At 41.3% G+C, this 18,046-nt stretch overlaps 2 protein-coding genes across 5 annotated transcripts; both read right to left on the bottom strand.

Moving 5' to 3' along the window:
* Positions 1-227: 227 nt before the first annotated feature.
* On the bottom strand, positions 228-7,030 carry LOC138211457 (uncharacterized). Of its 2 annotated transcripts, none has more exons than XM_069171369.1 (6): positions 6,652-7,030; positions 6,385-6,444; positions 6,045-6,176; positions 4,083-4,229; positions 2,972-3,029; positions 228-731 (listed from the first exon to the last, which is right to left on the bottom strand). In XM_069171369.1, exons 1-6 carry the CDS (start codon positions 6,814-6,816, stop codon positions 622-624), a joined length of 672 nt encoding a protein of 223 aa, XP_069027470.1. In that variant the 5' UTR covers positions 6,817-7,030; the 3' UTR covers positions 228-621. The 2 variants fall into 2 exon arrangements, with proteins under 2 accessions (XP_069027470.1, XP_069027471.1); XM_069171370.1 differs by having other exon boundaries at positions 228-728.
* A 1,461-nt stretch (positions 7,031-8,491) lies between these two features.
* setd7 (SET domain containing 7, histone lysine methyltransferase) lies at positions 8,492-17,781 on the bottom strand. Of its 3 annotated transcripts, none has more exons than XM_069171223.1 (8): positions 17,633-17,771; positions 15,433-15,562; positions 14,266-14,467; positions 13,601-13,790; positions 12,580-12,661; positions 12,375-12,492; positions 10,905-11,062; positions 8,492-9,443 (listed from the first exon to the last, which is right to left on the bottom strand). In XM_069171223.1, exons 1-8 carry the CDS (start codon positions 17,670-17,672, stop codon positions 9,251-9,253), a joined length of 1,113 nt encoding a protein of 370 aa, XP_069027324.1. In that variant the 5' UTR covers positions 17,673-17,771; the 3' UTR covers positions 8,492-9,250. The 3 variants fall into 3 exon arrangements, with proteins under 3 accessions (XP_069027324.1, XP_069027325.1, XP_069027326.1); XM_069171224.1 differs by lacking the exon at positions 17,633-17,771 and adding an exon at positions 17,425-17,569; XM_069171225.1 differs by lacking the exons at positions 12,375-12,492; positions 12,580-12,661 and having other exon boundaries at positions 17,633-17,781.
* Positions 17,782-18,046: the final 265 nt, after the last annotated feature.

Genomic DNA, 18,046 nt, shown 5'->3' with positions numbered 1-18,046 from the left:
GCCTTCCTTTTGTTCACTGAAGCCACAATCAAAAAAACAGTGCTGCTGTACAGCACATCCAACTATTCATTCACAAAGGGACGAATCAATCACACTACTGGGGAGGAGTGGAAAAAAAGGGACACGCTTTCAATGGTTTCTTCATGTGTAACCGTGCAATAAACTACCTGGAACATTTCAAATATGGGGAGTCGTCTTTCGAGAAAACACTCTCATTCAGTCTCATTTTATTTATTAAATACAGATAAAAGATCTTTGGATTTATGAAGTCAAAACAAAAAACATTCACACAGCAAACAGATTTAGGCATTTCAGTCTTGGAAGTTTTGCATAAACAAGTATTCAAATTTGGCGAAGTTGAAGTGAAGAAATGTTGAGCGCCACAGTCCTCAGTGTCACAGTCTGATTACATGCACACATGATTCAAATCTCTGGAATACATCTACAAAGGGTCCCATTTTTGAAGACGTGACTGCTTTAGTTTCACTGGAGTCTTGAGATGCTTTGAAATGTAAAGACAGAATTTTAAGGAAATGATATTCCATAATCACATCTGTGCTCTGTGCAAATAAGGAACCAAACAGGACAGCTAAGGACCGGCCTCTGTGATATGAAGGCGCGTCAGGTAAGTCTGCTGTACGGAGGCAGTTTGGAGACACCGTTCTCTTCCTCAGTGGTGCTTCTGTCTGTGGACTGAACTGGAGAGTTGAAGAGCCTGTCATCACCTCCTGCTGGAGACAGAGGGGAGCTACATCACCACCAAACAGTAACGGGAACATAAGTTAATGTCCACCCTGAAGCCGAAACCCCGACTGATTTATCTGACGTCACAGCTGTAGTGTTTCACTGTTTGAGTTCATGAGGGTTGAAATTGTACAAAAAGGCATACTGAGACATTCCATCGTGACATCACAAAAAAAAAAAAAGCCATGTTCTGTGACTTCCAGATGACCCCATACATGCTTGGTTTGGTTACATTTTGTGGGCGGAAAGACAATCACGTTTAATATGTCGCCAGTTTTGCTACGAACTGTGGGGTCAGAAATGCAGACTTAGGGCTCAAAATGTCCACCAGAGAGGCCTCACGGATTGGAAGATTTTACAGTAGGACAGCCCTAAACCCTGACAGACTAACTGGGAATGCACCTCAACGTCTGTGAGTCGGTGTGGGTGGACACTGGGACTGGGCCCAGGTCCTTAATACCCACACTCACAGTGTTAGCCAGGGAAGTGCTTATATATTGTGCGATTCATACGATCATTTAAATGGTTTCTGGCAGGTTTTTAAAAAGTGCTTAAGTATAGAAGGTGTTTTCAGAGTCTTTGATAAAAGACTAATTATTAATGTGAATTCATAAATATGTTGACAGTAATATTAATCAGTCTCATTTAAGAGGACAGATTGATCAGAGCTCTACGGTGCAAGTGTGTAATTCACATTTGCTTGTGAACACCTTCAGTTTTTTGTTTTTTTTTGCTCGAAATTTGGCACAAAGGAGGAGGAACTGATTAAAATCTGGTGGTCAAAAGTAATTGTGACCTCACACAACATATTTGAGGCCATACCATAATAATTGTGACAACATTTCACACAAATATCTAAGAGGATAGGGTTAGGAACAGAAGGAGGTCGAGGTTTTTACAGAACATGTGCTGCTCAAGGAAAATGTACAAAAGATTACAATCACTTGTCATCTTTCCTCACATACTGGGCTTCTACATTATTTCTCCAGTTTGCATATGTGTGCAGTTTGAGGTACAAATGTGAGTTAGATATTCACATGGTGGAGCTCTGAACTTCATGCCTCTCATTCTCAGCAGCTGTCACTCATAATGGCATATGACAGTGGCAATCAAAAGGTTCAAAGACGGCTGCAGTTGTGTGGGAACGGAGCGCGGCACGGTGATGTGCACGGAGCCGGGGAAACTATTGGCGTGTTCCAGATGTCGTACTTGTGCACTAAAATTCACTATCTTAAGTGCTGAAGTACGTTCACACTGTCAGTACAGAAACATGCAGTGAACTACGAGTACCAGGATGATTCACTCAAAACAGTTCAAAAAGAAGTGTGAAACTCTGGACACTTTCCAGCCTAAACGGTGGCCATCTTGGCTCTGTAGAGGAAGGGGGCGGGGCCACCGACATGAAGAATTTTCAAAATAAAGCATCTGAGGAAGCTGCAGCTGTCCCTGAACACAAATGTGTTTCTTTTTCACTTCTGCTGCTGGAGAGAAGAATCAGTGTGTTTATCGAGTGTTAAACAGAGGGCACGGAAACACGTTCATTTCTGGGTAAAATAATTAATACTGTAGATATTTTGGCGGGTGATGCATTCACATGCTGAAGTTCTTTCCGGTCAGTGTGCGATTTGAAAAAACGCTAATCTGTCAAAATTCCTGCACTACGTTCACAATTTTTTGTGTGTACTTATGGAAGAAGGTCATTGGGAACTCAGCACATAACCTTTGTGAGTAAGTACTCCAAGTTACGTCTCTTGATCTCTCCACCAACATAGAGGGGGCGGGGTTTATGAACTACACTGCAACCAGTCACCGGGGGCAATCAAGATATTTTGACTTCACTTCTTGAGAGCTGTTCAAGTCTCCAGCGGCGGTACAGCGCTGGGCGGCGGATTGGGCGTCGCAGGCTGCAGTCTCAGTCCCGGATGCTCGACACGACGTCTGACAGAAGGACAAGCGCAGAATATGTGGGTGGAAAACCGTCACTGAGCTGCTCTCACTTGAATAACTGCGACGCCATCTTGTAATCTGAATCCATCCATGGAGCTGTCGTGTTTACATACAGTCTACGGTTCTGATCGATCCAACATGACACTTCAAGTGCAGGTTAAGTGAACTGTATGTTGGTATTTTACCAATATGGGAGACTCTCGTCTTCTACCTGGCCGTGTATGTGGGCACCCGAACAGATCGGTGTTTTTACAGTACAACATTCAACATTAGGTCCTACCTCGCCAGGTGCACACCATCTCAGTGTCCCCGGGATCGCACTGAGGAACCAGCGTCTCCTGCAGCACACATCACAAACGGGACAGAAAGGTGAATTAGATTAAAGACACAGTTATGTGAAGAGAAGCTGCAGAAGCGTCATAGCGACGAAGCATTTATAGATGCAGTGAAAAGTAGAAAAAAAGAAATAGAAATATTAGTGCTATAAAAACAAAAAGACAGGAAATGTAACTTCACTTGTTATTGGGAGATTTCTGTAAAATGGTAAAGTTAAAGGGCGTAAAGAAGAGCACTTGCTCATTAATGCCCAACAAGTACTCGCACTTCTTTTCACGTGTGATCAATTTTGAGGGAAGACCATCTCAAAGGTGAAGTGCTTGTCTCGAGTGTTGCTATCAATTCTGAACTGTGGTGATTCCCCCCTTCAGTCAAATAATGCTGCTTTCAGGGGAGGTCAGAAAATAGTTCAATAATATTCATGCATTAATTGCTGGTATTTGTAGCAATGTTAGAAACTAAAAATCTCTCAACAGTATATCCAGCACTCACTTTATATGTTTGGCCAAATATGGCAGTTTTGTTATTTAATGATTTAATATTGTTATTTATTCAATAATTATCTTTTTTTTTTTAGCAGTCTATACTGGATTTCCAGATTTAATGTCACATCTTGGTGACTATTGAACTACGAAACGTCTGTATATAACAGCGGGACTGATGTAAATTTGTTAAAAACTTTTTTTTTTTTCCACACAAGCATGAAAAATGCTGAATGAGAAGTTGCATTGAGTTACTGAAGCGGAACAGAGGCAAGCCTGGATGTGACCTCAGGACTCCAGTTCTCGATTGGATGCCGTCGGGAGTTTAGGCTAATGGTAGCTGCTCTTGATTGGATTTGGAGAAGTTTACGCGTTAACCAAACCTACCTGAGATATTTATTATCATTAAATATTTATGTGCCAAACACTCCTAATCCTGACCTCCAAAGCTCTTTCTCAAGTAGAGGTGACACGTGCAGTTTACAAAAATACAAACAAGCAAAGCATACATACATTACGTGGTTTGTTAAAGTATGTTTTTAACATAAAAAAATTAAAAAAAAGTATCCATACCAGTCCAGTTCTGGTATCATAGCAGGCACAGCACGGGACACTGCGGCAGCCCACGTAGGCAATGAGAGAGGAGAGAGCCAGGCTGACGGTGCAGGTCAGCAGGACGGTGGCGTTGGCCCCCTTCACCATCCGATGGAGGACGTACGTCTGTGCGGAGAGACGAGTGTTACTGCAGCACACCCTGTGAGCATCATGTGGAACAAACACAACTCTTACACATAAAAACATGTGATGAGTAGGCAAAAATGGGACGCACTGCAGTGCAGATCCTTTTATCCGAGGGGACTAAATACGGGTAAAGATGATTCCATGGAGAGGATTCATGTCAACGGTTTTTTCTGATCAGTTCTGATGATATTTGTAGCTACACAGACTAACTTGTTGGTTGCCTGATTATATTAACCGAATACAAGCCTATCACGGATGTATCCGTAGCAACATACAGTACATGTTGCATGATATGTGCCATCAGGAAACATTTACAGAACATTACGCGGAAAATGATGCGAGGGTTAGTTTAGAAATCGTGTCGCCACGGTTTGTCCAGCAGAGCGCCCTCCAGCTCTCGTTACAATATTCTCAGCATGGTCCGAGTATCACAGCTGGGAAGGACAGCTAAACACCAGCTGACTGTGGTGTGGGATCAAGAGGTGACAACACATTTCAATAAACACTCATCCGTTTATTTCCCCTCTGAAATATAACTCTAACAAAGGGCTCTCCGACCTTTTTCCCCCTCCGAGACCTACTTTGATTAAATGAAACACATGTCGCTCCTGGACACTGTAACATTTATTCACATAGCTGAGCTCCACCAAACCAGCTGAATAAGCTCCTTTTTATGTGAAAAATAACAAACGGATACTCGACGCACCTAATCACCTAAGTGGTGAAATGAAATGCTTGAAGGTAAATAAACAACATCCCCATCTTTTTACTCTCCTGTAATAACCATCATGTTACTCATAGCTTGTACTCATTTGCTACAGTAGGTGTCTGGCTAAACACAAAGCTACTTTCACAGCTTGTCAGTTGAGTCAAAGCTAATATGCGAGTGCTATAAAATATTAGGTTATAGGTCCCAATATAATCCGGGCCTTTCTGTGCGGAGTTTGCATGTTCTCCGTGTGCCTGCGTGGGTTCTCTCAGTACTCCGGCTTCCTCCCATCGTCCAAACACATGCGTCTCAGGTTCAATGGTGGTTCTACAAACCACCATTAGGTGTGAATGAGAGTGTGAATGGTCTTTGTTTCCGTCTGTCTTTACGTGGCCCTGTGATGGACTGGTGATCTGTCCAGGGTGTACCCTGCCTCCCCGTGACCCTGTTCAGGATAAAGCGGGTATAGATAATGGATGGATGGATGGATGGAGGTCCCAATATTTGTGTCCATAAGTTGTAGAATTAAAACTAAGTGCTGACTAATATGAAAAACAGGTCTGCACTGTATATCTGTACATATTGTAATATATACTATCAATTAAAGCAAGTAAGCAGGCTGACATTGCATTTCTCCATCATTGGAACACTTGAAAAACAAATGGGACATTAATGTGAAATGAACTACAATAAATTTCACAAAACTTCCCAATAACTGCATTAACCATCAGCTCAATATTGATCCCATGCATTTCCTGGATATATTGTCCATTCTGTCATTCATCTTTTAAAATTCACACACTAGAATGACATGTAATCCGGACATTTTATATCACACTAAAAGTCTAACTAATGGTAAAGATACACATACTAACACCAAGTTGTTTTCTTCAGTTCTGTATGCCCTTTTGGGTGAATATAAATGATGTGCTGGTGCTTCCGAATCACAAAGTCACACACACCTGTGTAACCAATGTAAAAGGTTTGTGTGGAGCTCTGGAGTGCAGCTGGTGTTACACTTGGGTTTCATAAGAAATGATTAACGGATTAAAACATTGAGCACAACGAGTATGTTTGTCGGTTACCACTTCAGGGTTGTGGTGGTGGTGGAAGACCTCTTCGTTCTCCTCCCCGTAGGTGAGCGTCAGACAGGAGTATCCTGATATGACCACTGCCGTCACACAGGAAAGCCCTGCAGCCGCCACCATCACACTCACCTGAGGGTGGACACAGTCAGCCAAGGAAACAAATATGTGGGTGGGTGTCAGTAAAGGTGTTTAATGTATGCTTTAAGTACATAGACCAAAAAAAACAAGCAACAGCAACAACAAAAATAAAGAAACCAAATGTTGAGCATCACATACACACACACACACACACACACAAAAAAGGGCACATAGAGAATCAAGAAACCATCACACTTACCAGTACTGGGTTCTTCCTCTGGGAGGCAAAACACGCCAAAACACCTGGAGAGGACATGATCTAAAAGAAAGTGAAAACAGTCTGAATGAAATGACAGAAGAGCAGCAGGATGGAAACACTGCGGTCAAATATCTACTGTATATCCTTGTAATGAAGTTCACACCAGATTTTTACTTCATATTCTTGGAAATTTAGCCTTATTAACAAACGTTTTGATCCTGACTTACTCCCCACTGATGTACTAGTGAAGGTGTCTGTGAGACTCACCAGTCCTCCCCACACCGGCGTCCTGGTGGTGCTCAGCGGGGTGTCCTTGCGGAAAACAGCGTCTATGAATCCACAGATCACACAAAGAGCCGCGCAGGCGATCTGGAGGACACCGAGGACGAGCACGCTCTTCTGGTTAAAAATAAAGTACCTGTGTCGGTCCATGTCCAGGTGTTGAGCCGCCGGAAAGACCCCTACAACCCGTCGTGTCGCTCTACAGGGCGAAGCTTTAACTTTGCTTAGTTTTCGGCCCTGTTTCTTTGGATTTCTGTGTCAGAAACATGAGTCCGGTGGCGACAGTTATCTCTGAAAACAAAAAAATGAGTCTTTTTTTAATTGCAGACGGTCACAGTCACAGTATTCTACCCAGTGGGGTGGATCTTCCGGGCGGCAGGTCGGTTCCTGTGTTGACTCAGCAGGTAGGAAGTTTATCTATTAAACCGGCTGACCAGCAGCAGGTGGAGAACCGCGTGGTAAAATGCCCAGAGTTTGGACTCTCAGGCTGTCAAACCCCGCCCCCTTATCATGTCAGCGTTCAAACTGATTCAAACCAAATGTACGAATACTTTATCCTATAGCCTAGCTCTAAATTAGTTTTTATATTTTCACAAAATAGTTTTAGCACAGTAGGTTACCAGAGGAACACACAGCTACTCATTTAAAGCTTTCTACACTGAAGAACAAAACGGAAAATATCAAAACAAGATCCTTAATTAGCTGATGTATCTGAACTTCGGACTGTCACAAAACAACAACAAATATAAATTTCAGTAAAGTACTAATGGAACATAATTTGAAGTTGATGGTAAAACTCCTTGCTGGCCAGGCTTCAGGCCAGCCAAGTATACATTTTTTTATATATACAAATTTTATACACAAAGACTGAGTATCTCCAAACTACAACTGTACTTCTTGAACCTGCTAAAAAAACATTTTGTCAAGTAATGGCATGTGTTTTCTCAAATCAAACTAATTGATGGTATTTATTTATTTACAGACTGTTGAACAAAAAGGAAACATTTTGGAAATGTGAATATATGAATTGCAAGATTCTGGATAGTTTTTGAAACCAGAATAGGCCTGTTAAACACAGAAATTTCATTCATTAAAAGTTCACGTCATATCTGGTCAACTTTGTTGCGATAGATAGTCCTGCTGGAATTTAGAAGGATAGATTACATTGGCACTCTGTCAAAAAAGTATTGACTCATGGTGCTTTAAAAGCAGCTATGTAAGAGGCTGGGTCTCATCCAATTTAAAATACTTCAAAAAAACTTTTTTTTTTTTTGAAGATTAGACTGTTAGAACTTTTCCTATTATCACTGACAGCCTCCATAATCTCACACATGTGAATGGCCTGTCCTAAATTTACAAGTTTTGGAGAGTCATTCTTAAACCACGTTGTCCAAATTGATGAACAGGAACACCTGAAATTGCAATCTTCATTCACTACCTGTAAATAACAGCTGGTCAGACTGATGTTCTCAGGTTTGCGTCTCTACTCACTCAGATTATAAATCACAGATCCTACCTGCATGCAGCTCCTGGATATGTAATGTAATGTCATTCCTAGTTAAATTTAAATAAAGAGGAACCCATGACCTTTTATAGAAATCTTTCATTCAATGATATTTAAGCCTGAGTATTAATTTATTGATTTATTTCTGTATTAGTAATTCTGCATGTTCCTGCTTTCTGTACCGGATGTATTTGCTTTGTTTCTTGGGAGGTGTTCGGGGATGGATGGACAAATGTAACATGAAACCCTACACTGTCTTTTTAAATAAATACCAGTTTAAGAAAGCGGCAATTGCAAAATACTCACAAGACAAATAAGGCATGTGGATTACTTTCCCTTATCTGGGACTTTTATTTTTGAGAGCATATGAACACAGATAATTAGGTTAGAAAAGTGGAACAAGCTCACAGGCCTTTACTGTAGTAGAAGACCTTCCATTGTTTTCTCCCAGAGTCCTTAAGTTACAAATCATCTTTACAAAGCTCAGGGAATACAGCTTCAGATGTTATAAATAAGTTAGTCACTGTAATACTCTGTAAGATAAATGAACGGGCCTATAAAGTTGAACTTAATTTAAACTTTGTGCATTGGGCCAGTTGAATTAATTCAATTGAAGTGCGAGTGAAACACTTTACACAGATTAGAGTGTGTGTGGTACAAATAATCACGTTAAACTCAAAACTAAGAACACCCTGTTTCAGAAACTGCAGCTGCTGCGCGAAAACTACAAATAAGTGAAGATACAGTGAAAACTATTCATATCCTTAATTTCAAAGCACCAACCATGAATGTGTAAATATCTGATAAAAAAAAAAGGACCAAGCAGCACCTCCGGCCAGAGACGTGTGTCCTCTTGTATCATTTGGCTTCTTGCATAGTTCTTGTGTGGCCCAAGCCTCCATTAATACTGAATTGGTCAACCAGTATTCCACTCAAATACCATACAAAGCACAGTAAGTTCTCAGACATATACGGTGGGGTTTGCAGCTGCAGGTTGTCACGATGCTCCAGAAGTCTTGGGAGGCGGCAGGACAGGTAGGGGGGGGGGCTGCTTTCGTGTCCAGAGGCATTGATCTGTTCTCATTGGCCAGTGGGAGCTGCCTGTCTCTGCTGGAACACCTGCAGCTCATGCTTATACCAATCGGGAGCCTCCGGGCCGTTCTTTCCTGTTGGCTCGTGATCGTAACCGTAGGCGACGGTTAGCTCCTCGTCTTTCTGCACAGCCCTCAAGGTTCGGACGGACTTGATCAACCCGAAACGTGGATGGACGAACCTTTACAGACCACAGACAGACACACAAACAAAACAATTCAGAAAGGAAACACAATCATGATCATTTCACAACACTTGCTCACGAGAAATGTTATGTTACAGTTTGGTATGTTTGTACAGCAGAGAAAACAAACAAATAAAATAAAAGTCTTGTCATGGTATTTTGAAAAATCAAGCAAAAAATAAATCAAATAAAAAATGTCCATTGAGAAATAAGCAACATATCAATATTCAGATCGTACAATCCGCTTTCCACAAAGTTGGGACGCTGTGTCAGAGGAAAATAAAATAAAATGCAATAATTTGCAAATCATGTAAACCCATAATTAATTGAAAATAGACCAAAGACAACATATCAAATGCTGAAATGGAGAAATTTGATTGTTCTATGTAAAATATATACTCATTTTGAATTTAGTGGCAGCAACACGTTTCAAAAACGTTGGGAGAGGGACGTGTTAATCACTGTGTTGCCTCAGCTCTGCGGTTTTGGGCCAAAAACGACACTCTTACTACTTATGTATGCGGTAGTTCAAATTCCAGCTGATGCAGCAACAACAGTAAAATGCTGCATTCGGATCACAGGATGAATCAAACACAAGTCTCATCCCAAACCAAACGTCCAGCACTGAACGTTTCAAGACAAATATGTGTGCACCATTTGTAATTTGACAGTGGTGACATTGCTAATTTGATTACTTTATATGCAGACAGTTGACATTTCATGATAACGCCATTGGAAAATGAATCTTAACTGTGTGAATTCATTCCATTTCTGAGTGGATTCTGGGCTCTTACCCGGTGTCAGCTCAGATCGAAAAGCAAGGCGAGTATACCTGATGGTTCTAGTATGGTGTTAGTCGTTATCAACTTCTTCTTATTGTTGCAATGATTTTGAGGCTGACTACAAAAAGTGCCTGCAATATAAGTTTGTTAAAGGCAGGCTTTCTTTTAAGAAGAATGACTAGAATTTTTTTGGGGGGGAAATATATGCATTCAAATGAATTTATGTCTGTTTTATTCTTATAACCCAAATTCACAAGTTCGCAGGGCTTGCAGTGGCTGGCTGAAAAAAATGCACCCAGCAACATCAGAAAATCCAAACTATAAGTTTTACTTCCCACAAAAGTAGAAAACAGCTGATTTATACGTGATGGTATGACTGTTGATCCTGAAGTTTGTTGCGTTTCCCCGACGTCTGACTTTTTCGCATCAATATAACCGTGTTCCCGAGGACAATGGTATCATAACTGATAACGGCAAAAGTCACAAAATAAAGTTTCAAATTATGGATGATGGGAAATATCTTTTGAGTTCACTTGTACAAAATGTGAGCCGGACCAGTAATTTAAAAGAAATGGATTGTTTCCGGACTGAATAAGGAGACACGTTGCATTTCCATGTTCCTAAACCCTGTGATCGACTTCCCCTCTCTGCTCTGCTCCTGACTGTTTGTACTCACGTGTCGTATTTGCAGTTGGGGGTGAAGGAGTGGTTCGCCTTGTGACCCAGCGAGGCGCAGTACTTCTCCGTCTGGTCGAACGGCTGAGGGACGTCGATCACAGTGTCTTCGTCCAGTGAGATTGTGTTTCCGTTCAGCGCCCAGTCTCGGCTGTCCACCTGTGAAGTCCAAGTAAACAACGACGACAAAAAATAGACAGATGTTTTGAATTAGTACAAACATTGCAAAAATGACCTAAAAAAAATATGGACTAGCCAAAACTAAACTTAACTATTAGCTTCAACAGTAAAATGCTGCTTACTTTCTCCTCTTTACTTCTTACTTTGTCTTGAACAATGTTCTGATGTCAACATGATAATAAGTATTGTTTTTTGGATGTTTTCAACAAAAATGCATATAAGCTGGCAATCTGAGGAATGCAATATTGTCAATTTGTTTAATAACAGATTGCTGATTCAATATTACAAAGAGCAATGTGGTATGGGCAGTGTTGCGTCACTGTTACTGTTCTTGTGATTCATCAATCAGATCATTTAAAAGCAGAATTGGAGCATGACGATGATACAAGTCACACTCATCCAATTAACAGGGCCCAAGAAAAGTCTGGACTGATGAGGGAATGTCATATATCTGCCTGGACCCTGTGGTTGTAAACGCATATGGAGTTTTCCAGGACAAATTCCCCACCATGGGAAGCCTGAACATCTCACCAATGCATACTCTCGTGGAAAACTCTGGCCTGTTGCTGTGGACGCGACAGGAGGAGAGGAGAGAGGTGCCGCAACTTCCAACAGCTGATGAACGCTGTAAAAGTCTGAAGTCTGTCCAGAATCACATCTGTCCACGGGGACAGATGAAGCGTCTTCAGTAACCCCAACAACCCCAGGATGATAACCAACCGTAGTTACATCTCGCGGCCGTGAGAAGTGACTACTGTGCTGACTAATTCAAGGCCACTCTACGAGAAGTTACAGCTGGCTGTGTACAAACATTAAATATATCAGTTTTCATATATTTGAGAAATATTCATTAATGTAAAAAAAAAACAACAAGTTTTTCTGGTATCTATGAACGATTTTAGAATTCCTTAAAAGACAAAAACACGTTTTTCATCGTGTCAATACTATGCTCTCTGAGTTCAGGCTAAATGTGCCTTTTGTAAAAGGTGCTTATGATCGCAGGCGCTTCGAAAAAAGACAAATGCATCTGAGTGTTTACAATTTAAACTGTCAGTTTGACCCATTTTTACAGACATTGTAGCTGACTTTTTCAACTTTGAGCTTTGCTTTCCTACCAATTAGTTAATTTGCAACATGTGATGTTCAGGTGTTACATCTCATTCAATATCAAAATCAAATTCCGTACACATATTTAACGTGTAATTTTCATTTTTCAAATTAGTTTAGGGACTCTGCGCAACCACTAAAGCTCTTAATGATGTCTTTGATTTCTTGGTAATCTGTGTCATACCTCAGAGTGTGTGATGCGTACTCCGTTATAAAAAGCCATCACAGTGTCGGTCTCGGCGAGCGTCTTGGCGAACAGGCCCTGCCCTGCTCCTTTGATCCTAGAGTCCGCCACAAACACCCTGACGCAGAAAGACCACATGTTGACAGTGTGCGGTGACGACTCGTTTCATCTGTCAGTGAACAGGTTTGCATGAGGCTAACTTTACCTTTGGCTCTCGTAAGGGTCAGGAAGCAGAGCGTGGGTGGCGAGACAGGTGGACGTGGACTTATCGTACGAGTACACAGGACCTCAAAAAGAGACGTCAAAAACACAGAGGACTGATTTCACAAATGAGCCACGAGGTTAAGTGCAGTTGTTTTTAACTGGAGACCCATTCAAGTATGTAAGGATCCCACTCTGTTTCATTTAGATTTTCTCGTTGTAACATCATGTGCCCCTTTTGACATAAACACTGTGAAGTCATGTTGTATTTTCACTGTGGTGACATGTACTGAACTTCACTACTTTACTCCATCGATTTTATACATGAAGTGCAGTTTAGTTTTTGTGGCTCTGGACGAGCTTTTTCTTTAAGCCTGCTAAGAATGAGGTGGTATGAAGTTTGAAATAGTTGGTGTTTACAGGCAGGAAAGCAGAATAAATGGGAAGTGTAGGAAACAGCCTCTCCACAGTTTAAACCCTATTTTGGACGACAGTCCAGATTTATGTTTTTCTTCTTCAGGCTCGCTTCCTCAGCAAATTTTGAAACACAATAACGGATACTGCATTAAAATGCCAAAGTCCCCCCTTTAATTTAGTAGGGTTACATTGATATAGACAGCATTTTTTTTTTTAGATATAGCCCTTATAACAACATACACCTGTCCCAGATTTACTCCACTTAAGTTTTGTATGCATTCAAATTTTAGGGCACCATCTCCAAGAGGAAGCATTATTACATTGGCTGATGCAAATCATCTGAATCAATCACACATCAGAAGCGGTGATTAAATTGATCTCTGTCTCAGTTTCAAAGGAATACTCAGAAAAAAAAACAACTTGGTCTAATTGACATGTCTTATTAACCCCCCCGAGTTTTCAAACTAAAACCGAGACAGCAGTGTTTTCAAGTTTTTAGGGGTTCAAAAATGCCCGAGTAGTGTGCAAACGTGACAAAAGTTATGGATTTTATGTAGAGAATGTATTAGTGTGGATGTTCCCAACATAAAGATGACATCACTACTCACTGGCGGGAGTGATTTCGAAGCGTGGCCTTCCGGTCTGGTTGGAGATCAGGGTGGCGAGGCGAGCCTCGATCAGCTCCCCGTCCACGAAGCTTCCGTAGAGAGCCGTGCGGCCGTCTGGGTAGATGTAAGCTACCAGGTCACCAGTCATCTCCCCCTCCTCGTTCACCTCCCCAAACACGCAGCCCTCGTCCTAGGCACACCACAGTACACACCCGCATGCACAATACACACAGTCAACAAACACTGGTCACATACTCTAGTTTACTTCTGCTATGTTCTCTAAATTATTTAATTTATCATGTTTCATAAGGCTTTCAAAACCATGTGACTGCATGTAAATATAAGTATCTTTTTAAACGGCCTGTTTAAGATCAACGTTGCACCATTATTCTCTGGATGTGTTGGGCATTGTTGTTCCGCTGTTAAGAAGCAGGAGAGGAAGTAACAGAGAGAACCATCCAGCTCTCCTTTTTACACAGATGCTGAGAGTTGTCACGGCACCGGACTCGACACCGACACTGTTGTGTTACACATCAGACCTCCGATTCTGGAAGGTCGGCATGCTGTCTCAAATCACAGCAGTGTGGCGGCTTTGTTCAGTTCAGTAGAGAAAAAGGACCTCCGGCTGTAGCCGGTGTGTTGCAGCGAGCACCGAGATGACTCACAGGGTAGTAGATCCAGCATTCCCCACAGCGGTTGTTGTCTTTGTACTGGCCCTTGAACCCCAGGTGGCCCTCTCCGTCGAACTCCTGCGCCGGCCCGTTGAGGTCGCCGTCCACATACGTCCCGTTGAGGACACCCCCATCTTCATACGTGTACACCCCCTGGCCCTGCAGAGCGTCATCGACATAGAAACCCTCCAAGGTGCTGTAAGGGAGGCGAAAGAAAGGAGAGGGCAGAAAATTAAGATTAAATTCAACCTCACAAAAACACATGGGTGGCCATAAATCAAGAATTCAGATGCTAATTGGATTAAGATTTTACACAAACATCTCAAGGGGTGAAGAACTACAGAAAAGCAAACAAACAGGGACTTCCAGTAGCTTTGAATGATGCCGTGAGAGATGCTCAGTCAATACTTCACAAACTATGCAAAGACATTTTTTTTTTTTTAATTTAAATTTCAAGTGACTGAAAATAAAAATGGCTGTGGTCTTATCAAACATAAGCGGTCTGTTTTTAGCACACACATATATTCTTTTTATTTACAATACGATGTTCTTTCTGGACGCTGAGTCTATAATATTGTGTTGATATGAATTGATGACATTTTATTTCCAAAAGGTCAACTTCACTGTTCCATATAAGGACTCCCTCAAAGCCTTCCGTACGTCGGCCCATATTATACGAGTCTGGACCTGACCGGCCGACGGAGGCAGTAATTCTAGTTTCTCATGGATATTATTTCCACGGCTTACACAGAGTACGTCAGTTGAGTCGGTGGTCCACCGTGGCCCAGGAAACATTTGGGTACACGCTGCTAAAAGGAAGTGGCCGTATATGGCCCATACAACCTAAGATTGTGGTCTAAGCATCTGGATCACGATACCTTCTCAACGCGTCTCTGGTGCATTTACACGTGTATTTAGAGCTGTCCACTTGTGATCTGATCACCTGAGACGCATTTTAATGAACGACAGGAAATCAAGTCAGACTCTTTAAATATATAAAAATCATTTGTAGGAATGTCAGATTGTCCTTCTACTACTTGTCATAATTTTGCAGACCATGCTTGCATGCTTTATTAATGCAGAAACTACTTTTTTCTACTTCAGTTTGGTGAAATGCATAAAAGACTCGAAATAATCGGATCTGTCTTGTCTTAACAGTACCTTCCGTCAAAGAAGAAGAACTTGCCCTTGCCATTTTTCTCTCCGTGCGTGAAGTGTCCTTCAAAACGATCACTGGACGAGTAGGTCACTGTACAGAAACCATGGGGCTGATCATCTTCATCCATAGGGCCTGAAGACACAGACACACACACACACACACACACACACACACACACAAAAACAGTTGAGTACAATGTACAACTATAATCTGGATTATATTGGATTCCCCTTTAGGAGCTCATGATCCCTACCATGTTCCCACCCAATAATTAAATTCTGAAATAATTTCAATCATTCAAGACTCAATTAACAACATTTAGGACCTCAATGAAACATGTATATAAATAAAAGCATGCCAAAGGTTTCTGTGGCTGCCTTTAAATCATTAACCCTTTATAAGTAAACCCAAACTCCTGAGGAAGACCTCACTAAAGTTCCTCCTTCTGGTAGTAAGTGCTAACATCGACAGAATACTTGTCTTGTGTATTCACATGGCTAAAAAAGATGCACAATATTTTGAATTACAAAAACACATAGCTAAAAATGCACAATACATTAGTGTAGAAAAGCTTTGTGTTGATAATTCACCACTCACTAAATGTCTATTAACATCAACCAGACGGAGGCATTACCATTCTTTAGTAAAACCTCAAATTTTAGTCCAATATTCACTCTCCTTTTATGGTTCTGTAATTAGAAAAATTATCTGGCAAACCCAAATAGTAAATTGTGAATTGTTCAATGAAAATAATAAGCCAAAGGATGCTAAAAAGCTTTGTGGAGCTGAAGGGAACTGCATAGTCAGATACATGTTCTCTGTGGGTTGACTCCTTTCCACATTCCACATCATTTAATCCATTGTTGATGTAAAATTACAGATTTGTCAATCTTCAATGTTTTTTTCTGAAAGAAAGTCAGAAAGTGTTATGTCCAACTTTTGGCAATACATATTGCAGTTTCCTTTCCATTACATGTATGTTATAAAACTATGGTTAGTGACATGCTATTTTACAGATTAGGATTTTAACTCTTCTCTTTCTTTCCTCTCACAATCCCTCTGACCCTCTGTAGGTCCCTGAGCCCTAGGTTTGGAACCATTGGACTGATTTAGTTGAAACTAGCTTCACCTGGAGCAGATCAACTGCTAAATGATATTTACAATTCAGTATTAACAATGTGATCAAGTTATGTGTACAAATTCATTATTACTGCAACGAGTACTTTGAGACGTTTAGTAAATTTACTGATAATACTAATGTAGTAGCGGGTGATTTTGAATTAGGCCAGTTAATGAATAGAAACGCAAAAAGTAAAAGATGTTTGCGGTTTGCCGTCGTACCGTCACGTGTCCCTCTGGTTTCAGATTCAACATTAAGGTCACTGAGCTCACCGTTATCTTTATTCTAAAAATAAATGAACTAACGAAGTTCAAAACTCCCAGAAGATCGTTTTAAACACTCGCCATTGTTCCAAACGTATTTCTAGAATTGTCAAAGACTCGTTTAAGAATCAGGATGGTATAATATTACGTCCACAGAGTGGCAAAAAGACGACTATGTCCGATTTTTATTCACAAGTCGCGGCTCTGTTTACAAATCAAAACAAAGATGGCGCTCGCCGGCCAACTTCGTGGAGCAGGTTCAAACATCGTTTTGTTTCTCAGTAGAAGGACAGTTAATACATGCTAATGGCAACGGATGTAGTGTGAACTCAGCAAACTGAGTCCAGTAGCTTTCATACTCACAGTGAGAGCCACAAAACACGGTTTTATTATTCCGGTTCTTGTAACATAAATAAAACGTCTTTGCCCGGTGAAATAAATTGTCAGTCTAACCGAGAGTCAAAGTATGAAAACACACCTGTTTATGAATTACAGCGTTGCTTATTGTCATAAATATCGTAGCGTGTAGCAAAGAAACATGAAACAGGTCATGTTATAATTCCTGTCCGGTCGAATATCTCCACCAGCCACGCTGGCAGCGAGACACTCACCCAGACCGCTCTCACTCGGCTGGCAAGCGGATTCCTGTGTGCAATAAAGTCCCCGGCGCTCCGAGGTGACCGGGCGGGCCCACCGACCCACCGACCGACTGACTCGTGGAGATTTTGAAATCAGAATCTTCAAACGGCAGAGAAATGTTCTCCATGAACCCAAATTTCGTCGTCTGCGCGTAAATACAATAGCAGACACATTACATACCTTCCACAACCTCTTCCAGGTTTTCATCATCGCTGTCCATGCTGCAGGGGGCTGCTGGATGATCACACTCCGCAGCTTCGACTGCAGGGCGTCATTTGGCTCGGCAACAAATGGCCACTGGCAAGGCTTTCGAGCCAAACATGACCCTGGAGGTTCTCACTGTCTAATGACTTGCACAGATATACCCGACGTAGTCAATTTAGGTTGAAGTCAGTGAATATAAAGCTGTCCGTTTTTTCCTTACAGTCGTCATTGCTATTGGTGGTAAATGATGTGCAGTCCCTTATTGATGAACACTTTTCACTTTTTATAAATCAGACAATGTTTGATACTGTGGTATCAATTTTAATAAGAGGTTGACAGTTGGACCCCGTGGAGAGATATATTGAGTTTATTGAGTGGAAGACTTAGACA

This window comes from Embiotoca jacksoni, unplaced genomic scaffold, assembly GCF_022577435.1.
Source record: "Embiotoca jacksoni isolate LCO1_2020_lvr unplaced genomic scaffold, fEmbJac1.0.p SCAF_5, whole genome shotgun sequence".
In the NCBI taxonomy this organism is placed as follows: Eukaryota; Metazoa; Chordata; class Actinopteri; family Embiotocidae; genus Embiotoca; species Embiotoca jacksoni.
The sequence above is the reverse complement of the archived record's forward strand: the minus strand, read 5'-3'. Positions and strand labels throughout refer to the sequence as shown.